Genomic DNA, 11,138 nt, shown 5'->3' with positions numbered 1-11,138 from the left:
GATTTACTATAAGCGCTTTCACCTCACTGTTTGCTTAAATTTAATTCAGTCATGTGTTTTATCAGAGTATGTATTTAAATATTTCTAATCGCGCAAGGCAAGAGTAATGTACAGGAATATGCTAAATATGGATTATTAGAGGAATCAATCAGTCTGATGAATTATAACCGTTTAATTCATTATATTAATAATAAATATTAGTCTATTTATTTCTTGTTTCAAGCGACGGGTTTGTATTCGTTCATTCATTCATTTATTCAAGTTTGAAGTGGTCTTTTAAGACTGTATGGGCTACTTGTTTTAAAATTAAAGATGTCATGCAGAGATTCTCAAAAATGAACCAGAATAAATACACGCATGCTTCAAATAATCCGACAAGATACTTTTTCCATTCAGGCAATATAAAGAAAACTATTAAAATGCGTGTTTTAACAATGGGTTTCAAAGAAGGATAACAACAAAAAATAGAGTAAATACCAGTGTGAAAAAAATAATAATAATAATTTTAAAAATATATAGCCTATAAAATAAGAAATATAATATATATTGCCTTGTAGTCTCCGATCAGCACGCATATGACAGTAATCAGTGCAGCAGATCTGAAATGTCGTCTTACTATCCACTAAAACAGCAGAGGTTCAAGCTCGAGCAGGCGCGTGACGTCATGCGGCCGTGACGTCACGCCGTCTACCTGACAGAGGTTGCGGCGCGCGTCTTCAGCCGAATAAACTTGAACATTGCTTACAACCACACATTTGAGGAACTATATGCTATGAATGCATGGAGACGATTTAAGACGCGAGAAAAGGAAGCAAACAGCCTTCAGAGAACTGCACGTGAGTCACTATTAGTCGCGTTTAACAGAGTTTGTTGGGAAGTATTGCTTGTAGGCCTGTAATGATGTAGCCTATGAAGTAAATGTATGTTTGTATTATTATCGCTGTAGATAACAGGTTCTGGTATAACTCGAAAAATCTAAATGTTTCACTTGAAATGGTGGTGGGTCTTCCTGCTGCCCGTGCAGAACAATTAATGAATGAGCTCAGTTAAATCAATAGATGTGTAATAATATAACAGGCGTGCGTTTTGCATTTAGTGTTTTGCATATAGTTTTCTTAAAATCATTAAAGTATTTTCGTATATTAGGCCTGTTCAAAATCCTCTTAACCATCTGGCGGATTGCTATAAATAAATAGCATGTTATTATTCATATGCGGCTTCTCATCAGTGCATCTCTATAACAACAACAATAATAATAATAATAATAATAATAATAATAATAATAATAATAATAATAGCCTAATAATAATAATAATAATAATAATAATAATAATAATAGCCTAATAATAATAATAATAATAGTAATAGCCTGTAGCCTACTTCTTTCCCACAAAGCATCGGTCACTAAGACCAGATGCAGCATAGTCCTTAAAAATGATAATAACATCCACACATAACAATTATTCAGAGGCTTTAAAGCCTACTAAAAAGTGCTAACCTGTAATCGTTATCTAAAAGATCTATTTATACCTGATTTAATTTATAAAATAAGTTTTGCTGATATATAGGTTGAGTCAGTGATGTTAAATTATATTTTCGACTTGAATAAAACCAATTAATTGTTGTTGCCTTTTTTAGATAAATATTTTTTCTTCATTGCACGGGCTTCCATTAAAAATATTATTATTGTTGTTGTTGTTGTTGTTTGTCAGATAATATCCTAGTTGTTTAGTGAATCAGTCAGTCAGATGTGGTTGAATATGTCTGTGGACATCAGTCTAATCTGAGCTGTGTGAAGTATCGAGTCGTTTAAAACTTCTTTAAGAGAGAAAATGAGAAAGTTGTGCGCTTAATTTGGCTTCGGGATCAGCTCTTCCCTTGAAACGATTTGGTTTTGCTGTAGTTTGTAATTGGTGACAAATGGAGTCACGCAAGTGATGCTGCGCGTCAAATATAATGAATTAAACTGTTATAATTCATCAGAAAACAGCCATTCACTGAGAACGATCATATATTACATCCTCAGCCTCAAACATCTCCTGTCGAATGGATCTATTAACTGGGATTGCACTCGATTGTTTGTTGGTGTTTAAGCAATGCATAAAACAAAAAAGACACACATTATTGATTTTATTTGCTTGAATTAAACTATTAGTCCAACCTATAAAATAAATAACGAGGACAATATTACATTTTCTCCGTTTTAAACAATTATCGCGCATTGTCATTAAAGAAATATATAGTTTTCTGTTACAGATATAATATTAATATCATTCATCAGCAAACAGATCTTTAGGTCTTCGTCGATTATTATGGGTTTTTTTTATAATTTTTTTTGTATATTGATTGTGAAGATTATTTAAATATAAAGCAAATGCTTTGTGCAACTGTTTGGTTTTAAAAGATTCAGTAGCTTCAGGATAATTCGTTTCGAGAATATCGCAAATAATGGACTTAAACTAAAGCAACAAATGGCAAGAAAATCTAATTTTGATAAATTCATATCTAAAATAACAAAGAGAGAGAGAGAGAGGAAAAAAAGCATGCAGTATACTGTCAGATCCCAGCAGTCATTCCTGTTAATTGTCTGTGTAATAAAATACAGATCTGACTAAATGTTTTCTTCGTAAATTACAATTGGCTAAGGATAATAATAATGATAATATTAAAAATAATAAAGAATTTATATTAAATAGGCCAGATGCTAAGGCCAAAAGCTAGGAAAGGTTGGTATATACAGCCTATGTGTACAGTACAGAACAGTAAAAACATAAACCTTCGGTTCTTTGTTTATAACATGCGTGTGTGTGTGTGTGTGTGTGTGTGTGTGTGTGTGTGTGTGTGTGTGTGTGAGAGAGAGAGAGAGAGAGAGAACTGTGGGATTTTCAAACAAATCATTTGAGAAAGCTGCTGACTGAAACTGTGTCGTACACATTTAGAGATGTCTCGTTGTCTGATATTTTTGGGATCATTCTCCGTCAGTAAGGCGGCTCTCAGGCGGCATTGTGTTCCCCAGCAGGCGCCTCTGACCTGGACAAATCCCGCACAGAACAATCAGACGCGACAGCGAGAAGTTGTCTGAGTGACAATGAACCTGTCACATTAAGCCCAGATTAGATGTCTCATTATTGGCCATTTGACGTTATCTAGCCATGTCATTGTTTGAAAGACAGTGGTAAGAGTAAGTCTGCATTAGTCCTGGACTGTAATAACGTGTTCATAAACCTCAGATGCAAAAGAGTTTTCCTCTGAACACTGTTCGGTTTGCTCGTTCCGACACGTCGCCTGTATTCAAAACAGCAGCAGCCCAACTGCTCTGAACTAATGGAACTGTCAATGACAAAGGCAAATAAACTTAGCCTCTTTTTCATTTCAACAATTAAGTGCTGACATTGCTTCAATGACTGTTGTTAAACCGCATGTGAATAACAGTAATTACCTCATGTGCATTGACCAAAAAAAAAAAAAAAAGCTTTAATTAAATAGACTTCAGGTGGACTCCTGAAGAACTGTTTCATCGGCGTGGATACAGGAGGTTTGTGTGTGTTTGAGAAATGTGGTTTGTTCAGCTAATAGCCTCTTACTGTCCAAAAACAGTGTTTCCGACACTAGGTGCAGAGATAATGGCCAGAAGCTCGGCTGAGAGCTCTGAAGGAGAAAGGTTGACTTGTGTGTGTAAGAAATGATTGTCTCTGTGGGTGGGACTGAGAGGAGGGTGGGTCCTGCTGTGATCTGCTCCTGCTCCTCCATTCGATCACTCCAAACACTCACTCTTCAGGAACACATCTGCAGTAGTTTGGAGGAGATCGCTGCTGTGCACGGGTTTATTCGGTAGAAAAGCGAGGGGATTTCTTAGCGAATCTACTGACTCCGTGTCGCAGCGCTGGAGAGAGTTTGTAACACGCATGATTGTTTTAAAGGTGGAATGAATTTGGACATGGCCTCATCTTTTCCTCTGCCGAGAAGCAACAGCACCAGAGAAACGTTAGAGAACTCGAGTTGCGAATCTTCAGATACTGAGACAGCAGGTAAAAACACCGGTCAAATCATTTACACACCTATATAAACACACATTTACATACCGAAAGTACATGAATCCAAGCATTTCACGAAAAGCATGCATTTACATGTTAAAAATATGGCATCTTTCCATATCTGCTTTACCTGCAAATGTTTTGTTGTGGTACATAGAAATAACTTTTGTTGTTTACTTTTTTTTGTTCGGCCTAATTTCGCTGAAGCCGTGTTTGTTGCACGTTGGCCGCTTGCTGTTTGCAAACGCACAAAAATAAATAGAAATTCAAGCTTAGCCTATATTATTAACACGTTTGTTGCTTTCTTAATAAAATAAAAATATTTATATACTGTATAGGTATAGGCTATATCCGTTTTGATCATAGGCTAGATCCCCTAAAGAACTCGAAGACCGTTTCTGATATTAATGATATTAAATTAAATGCGCGATTATTGGCTGGAGAATGCTTTGATATAAACTGCCAATCTGTACATTAACGTAATCTAAATTCAGTAAACAACAAAGAACTAGGCCTGAGTTTAAAACACGAGCAGGCCTTTAACTTCTGTCTTAGATATCTGAAATAATACAGCCGTAAGCACTGTGTGCAAATAGGTCCTGATTGAAAGATATATTTTAATAAGACGTATTTACATATTTATTGCTTGACTAGCACATCTAGTCTGTGCAAACGCATCATGATTCCGTTTTGTCCGACTCCCGGTTTGAATCCGACTCCTTCCAGAATTCTGGCTAAAATAGGTGCGACCGAGCACCACATATCACCTCAACATTATTCTCCCCAGAAAAGGAGAGGTCTGTGGAGCAGAGAAGTGACGATGGGAATGCCGAAGATTCCAAGAAAAAGAAACAGAGACGTCAGAGGACTCACTTCACCAGCCAGCAGCTGCAGGAGCTGGAAGCCACCTTCCAGAGGAACCGATACCCGGACATGAGCACCCGAGAGGAGATCGCCGTGTGGACCAACCTCACGGAGGCCCGGGTCCGGGTACGACACCACCCACCGACACCCTGAAGCACTCACAAACACTACAGTTTAGCTACAGAATCACCCGGCATCTTCATATTTCTTTAATCTAGAAAAACAAAAACAAGCTTTGAAAATTATTAATAGACTTAGTATTGATAATTGTATAAGCCAAGAAAAAACTCAAATTGATGACTACATATATTCCTTCTATAACGATTTATATAAATCTAAATTTTCAGAAAGCGATTGTGATCTCTTCTTCTCCTTTTTAAAAGATAGAGTTCCTATTATAGACTCTGATTTTAGAAATATGATGGAGGCTGACATTGAGATTTCAGAATTAGACACTGCTATAAAGCAAATGTCTAATGGAAAGTCGCCAGGTATTGATGGCATCACAGTAGAACTATATAAACACTTTTGGCACGAAATAAGAATTTTAGTTTTTGAAGCACTAAAGGAATGTATAGATAAAGCTGAATTATCTCCATCAATGAAGCACGGTTTAATTATTCTAGCTCCAAAGTTGAACAAAGATAAATTATTTTTAGACAATTGGAGACCAATAACTCTTTTATGTAATGATTTCAAACTGCTCTCTCATGTTTTTGCAAATAGATTAAAAAAGGGTATTGGTGAAATTATCAGTGAAACACAATCTGCTTTTATTAAAGGGAGAAGTATTCACAGTCATATTAGACTAGTTCTTGATATGCTTGATTATAATTTTTTAATTCCCCAGACAAGCTTACTTCTATTTCTAGATTTCTTCAAGGCATTTGATACCCTTGAACACTCCTTTTTGTTTAGATCCTTAGAAACTTTTGGTTTTGGCCCTATGTTTTGTAAAGTAATTTCCATGTTTTATAATGATATTTTTAGTAGTGTTTCTCTTAATGTTGGTTCATCACCCAAAATCCAAATTAAACGAGGAATTCGTCAGGGATGCCCTGTCTCACCATTACTTTTTAATCTTGCAGTTGAACTTATGTCTTTATTCATTAAAAACTTTGAAGATAGTATAGGCATAGATATTCTTGGTAGAACCTTTACTATAAGTCAATTTGCAGATGACACTCTTTTATTTCTTAAAAATAAAGAGGTACTTCCATTAGTTATTGAAAAAATTTCTGTTTTCTCAAAGGCATCAGGCCTGACTCTAAACTTTAAAAAATGTGAATTAATGGCAATCCATAATTGTAATTTAGACGTTATAGAGGGCATTCCAGTAAAAAAGGAGATTAAGTATTTAGGGGTTATGATTACAAATAATGTTGTTAATAGAGAACATTCAAATTTTAACTCTAAATTAGAAAGTATGAAAAAATCCTTAAATCATTGGTTATCTCGAGACCTATCTATACTGGGTAGAATTCTCTTAACTAAAACTGAGGGAATATCCAAACTTATCTACTTATCTCAAGCCTTGTATACTGCCCCTAGAGTAATTAAATCGGTGAATTCAATCTTATTTAAATTTATTTGGAAAAATAAAACGCATTATCTACGTAAATTTCATATGGTAAAAGAGTATGAACATGGAGGTTTGAGAGCCATTGACTTTGAATCTCTTCTTGGTACATTCAGAATAAAATGGTTGAAAGAGTGTTTAACAAAGTCACACTCGATATGGTACCATATTCCTAACCACATTTTTAAAAAAATTGGCGGCCTTGATTTTGTGTTGAGATGTGATCTCGACCCTTGTAAAATTCCTCTGAAGGTATCTAATTTTCATAAACAAGTACTGTTATTTTGGAAAATGATGTTTACCCATAACTTTTCACCTCACAACTCCACTCTTTGGAACAATAGGGTTGTAATTATTAATAGAAAATCTCTGTTTAAAAGTGATTGGTATAGCCAGGGTATTTTTTTTATTCATGATTTGTTAGATGATAATGGCTTTTTCTTATCTTATATTGATTTCATTAGTAAATACAAAGTTAAAATTACATTAAAAGGTTATAATAAGATATGCAATGCTATACCTACTGGATTGTTAAGAATAATCCAAAGTAGTTTTTTTGATCTTTTATCTAGACCAGTAGTTTCTCTCCCCTCTTTGAAAATATGTAATGTTGACCTCTTAGACTATAAGTGTAATAACAAACTTATTTATAAAGAACTTAAACGTATCATCACTGGTGATTATAAATGTTATTTTCTGGGAGATGTTGAAACCCCAGTAAGGGACAAAGCTTTTACCCGTTATATGGCTTACCCAGTTGCTCCAAAGGTCAAGGAGACTCATTATAAAATTATGTTTAGGATATATCCAGTTAGTGACTTTATACAAAAACGATTTCATTTCGATGTGGATCCTTGTGGTTTCTGCTCTTCTTTTCCTGAAACACTTGATCACCTTTTCTTTTACTGTGAGGTTTCTTCTAAATTTTGGTTTGATATACATAGCTGGTTGTCAGTAAAAATGGAGACAGTTTCTCCTATAACTCAGCAAGATGTGCTCTTTTTTAAATGTGATTTAAATTCATCCTTCTCTGATGTTGTGAATTTTGTTTTGTTGATGGGTAAATATCATATACATACTTGTAAATGGAAAAAATGTAAACCTTCCTTCAATATATTCTTATGTGAGTTTGTTAAAATGTTTCAGAGCTTAAAATGCCTCAAAAAACTTAATCGAAAATCGGAAAAGTTATGCTTCTCTTTGTCAAAATATCTATTATTTTAAAAACATTTTTAACTTCATTGACTACAATTTTGGTTTCATCCTTGCTCCTTGTTATTGTGTTTGTTTTATTTTATTTATTTATTTATTTATTTATTTTTCTCCCTCTCTTCAATGTAAACTATGTGCTGGTCTATATGAAAGTGTCTTACATTGTTGGTTCCCTGTCTTGTTATGTACATTAAGCAATAAAAAAAAAAAAAAAAAAAAAAAAAAAAAAAAAAAAAAAAAAAAAAGAATCACCCGGCATGTGTTTCCGGCCAAGACTGGAGTTTATTTTCTTATTTATTTCAGTGGAATATGCAATATTTAGCTACAATATGATGCAAATCAAATTTGCAGATTAGCTTAAATTAAAATTAAATTAAAATTACCTTAATAAGCTAACCAAATCAATTATAAAAAGTATTATATTTGTGAATTGTTCGCTTAGTGTGTATCCTGTTATGTATTTGAAAATAGATCATTTTTTCAAATAGCCTACGAGACGAAAGGATTTATTATTATTGTTATTATTATATTAAAACATAAAAAGCTGTACTTCCAGGCCACGATAGAAAAAGTAACTAGGCCTATATATATATGTAGCTATCTATATATATTTTTTCCTAGCGATATTCAGAAATATTTTCTAGCAGGCCGATCTTTTACATAATTTCACAGCCTTCCAGATCCTGATAGTGAAGGACTTTAGAATTAAAAAGTTCGGTTGAAAGTATACTGTCGGTTAAATTAATAGACAAATGTATTACAATTTTTTTAGATGCAAACCCTATATTTTTTAAATGCTTATGAAAATATATGACTTGTTGATATTGTAAATTGTTATTTAAATAGGCCTATGCACATACTAATGTTGTGAATTTTAAATGTTTTGCAAATGTTTTGAGTTATTTATTTGGTCAATAACAGTACTTGCTGCGCTTGAGTGAATAACGCGTCGTCTTCCGTAGGTTTGGTTCAAGAACCGGAGGGCGAAGTGGAGAAAACGGGAGCGCAACCAGCAGATGGATCTGTGTAAGAACAGTTACCTGCCCCAGTTCAGCGGACTCATGCAGCCCTACGATGACGTGTACCCCGCCTACACCTACAACAACTGGACCAACAAAGGCCTGGCCACAGCCCCGCTGTCCACCAAGAACTTCACCTTCTTCAATTCCATGAGTCCCCTCACGTCCCAGTCCATGTTCTCCTCCCCGACCTCCATCTCCTCCATGAGCATGGCGTCCGGGATGGGACACTCCGCCGTGCCCGGGATGCCGACCACCGGCCTGAACAACATCGGTAACCTGAACGGTATCGGGAGCTCCGCGATCAGTCCGGCCATGAGCTCGTCCGCGTGCCCCTACGGTCCTCCGGGATCTCCGTACAGCGTCTACAGAGACACCTGTAACTCCTTAAGACTGAAATCCAAGCAGCACGCATCTTTCGGATATAGCGGGTTACAGAGTCCCGGCTCCGGTCTGAACGCGTGTCAGTACAACAGCTGACGAGTGAACGGAACCGGGAGAAATCCCCGTGCTGGATTTTACAGCGGATTGTCTGTGTTTACCTAAACTTGCACAACAGTTTAAATCCATTGTTTGGATTCAACGTTCTGAAGACAAGTCAAACTCATACATTGTACATAAATATAAACGCGGAACAAAACTGCACGCAGTGCTCCATGGGAACAACGGTTTGTCAGATGTGTGATTGTGTCTCGTGATGAGTCGTGTTCGTCGTGTTTGTGCTCGGTGTCACGGACAGTGTGTGTTGTCCTCGTGGATCTCACACACAGCCTGGATTCTTTCACCTCGTTGTTTCATTGTGTCGATAGATTTACCGCATGCTTTTCTTCCAGTGAAAACAACATGTTTTGTAAAATTATATGAATGTGTAGACTAAATGACAAAGCTATAACTTTATGTTGTACCCCTGTTGATTGAAACTGTGCTTATGTTAATGATAATGTTTGAATAAACATCAAAAGAAAGAATTTCTTAAATAATTTGTGGAATCAGCGTGGTCTGCAGCTTGATTATTTGAAGAAGATAAAAACGCACATTGTACATCATCGAAAACTTTGAATTCACAGTTTTCATTAAATAATATTATACTATTTTAAACAATCGTTTAATAATATCTAACGGATTTTTCCCGATTAAATTAACCGAACTAAATTTCAATGCGTGTCGAATCCTGTAGGAATTTCCTAGAAATTAAACTCTTGCATTTTCTCTTTCCGTATATTATGCACGACGTCAATATATGTCTATATAAACTGTCTGACAATGCACGCAATCTCCCAGCACATTTCTTAATTATAAAAGCGTGCAATTATATCCAACCCTATATCATTCGGATGAATTAGAGAAAGGCCAACTTTAAAATCTATTGCTTATCTCGGTTTGCCACATTAAGTGACAGTTTTTATCTGCATGGGTGTATTTAGATGATACGAAGGAGAAGGTCTGTGGTAACTGATGGATGTTTAATACCACTGCTCCTTATCCACTGATAATGCCTTTCATTTCCTAATGGGTCGGCTCCGGGAGGCCAGTGGTATGGTCACTTCCTCTTGCTCTGTCAGGCTAACACTACGAGCTCACGTGCCTCTTTAAGGACGCGTTACACCTCCAATCAGACGAGAGACTGAAAGAAAGAAAGTGATCTTCACACACCGAGGATCTTCAGGAGAATCTGCTGAAGTTAGATGCAGTCTGTCCAGAAACTGAAGCACATTGATTGTTAAGCGTTGCCACACTAATTAAAATAATTCACTTGAGCAGAACTAGCATATTATTTCTTTATACGCATAAATAACACTTCGAGGGTTTTTTCTTTCTGAGAAAAAACAATAATTCTGGTGCAGCACGCTAATCTTTCCTGATACCAGTGTGTCGTGTAAATTAAAGCTCGGATGAGATCAGTTATAATTAAATTAGTTTTATTTTAATAATTTATATTTAATTATCGTAAGAAATGCTGCATCTAGCGCGCAAAAGAGAAGCTCAAAAATGTTTTTTTTTTTTATATATACCGTCATCCTAAAGCAAGAAAAGACCAGAAAATACACTTCAGAGACAATGCGTTCCACTACAACATGGTTAATTACTCATTCTTAATCAATCTTCATCAGTCTCTTAAGACATCTTCCCAATCTTCTTCAGTTAAAGCTGGATTAGAGAGTTCTCTTTATACCGGACTAGCACCAATGCTCTCAGTATTCTCAGCTTTATTATGAGATAGTGGTTGTGTTTACATCTAGCTAGTGTTGCTATGTTCATGTGTTTCTTTCATAGTATTATTCATAATACATAAACATCATGTCAATTTAATAAAAAAAAAAAACAACTACAACAACGAGGTCAACACAATATTGATGTAAAAAAATTTAAACTAAAACTGACTTTTCATCACATGGAGCGCCAGTTTTTTTTTTTTTTTTCACATGAAAG

At 35.4% G+C, this 11,138-nt stretch overlaps 1 protein-coding gene across 1 annotated transcript; it reads left to right on the top strand.

Annotated features, from left to right (window-relative positions):
- The first annotated feature begins 715 nt into the window (after nucleotides 1–715).
- Nucleotides 716–9,685, top strand: LOC113063797 (pituitary homeobox 1). The gene is made up of 4 exons (XM_026234123.1): nucleotides 716–836; nucleotides 3,921–4,028; nucleotides 4,822–5,024; nucleotides 8,652–9,685. Exons 1-4 carry the CDS (start codon nucleotides 773–775, stop codon nucleotides 9,186–9,188), a joined length of 912 nt encoding a protein of 303 aa, XP_026089908.1. The 5' UTR covers nucleotides 716–772; the 3' UTR covers nucleotides 9,189–9,685.
- The last annotated feature ends 1,453 nt before the right edge of the window (nucleotides 9,686–11,138 follow it).

This window comes from Carassius auratus, chromosome 46, assembly GCF_003368295.1.
Source record: "Carassius auratus strain Wakin chromosome 46, ASM336829v1, whole genome shotgun sequence".
Taxonomy (NCBI): Eukaryota; Metazoa; Chordata; class Actinopteri; order Cypriniformes; family Cyprinidae; genus Carassius; species Carassius auratus.
The sequence above is the reverse complement of the archived record's forward strand: the minus strand, read 5'-3'. Positions and strand labels throughout refer to the sequence as shown.

Excerpts from the sequence above, each read along its gene's own strand:
- LOC113063797 (XM_026234123.1), top strand. The coding sequence starts at position 773 with ATGAATGCATGGAGACGATTTAAGACGCGAGAAAAGGAAGCAAACAGC. Across the intron at positions 837-3,920 it reads CAGCCTTCAGAGAACTGCAC|GTGGAATGAATTTGGACATG; the intron begins GTGAGTCACTAT and ends ATTGTTTTAAAG. Across the intron at positions 5,025-8,651 it reads TCACGGAGGCCCGGGTCCGG|GTTTGGTTCAAGAACCGGAG; the intron begins GTACGACACCAC and ends CGTCTTCCGTAG.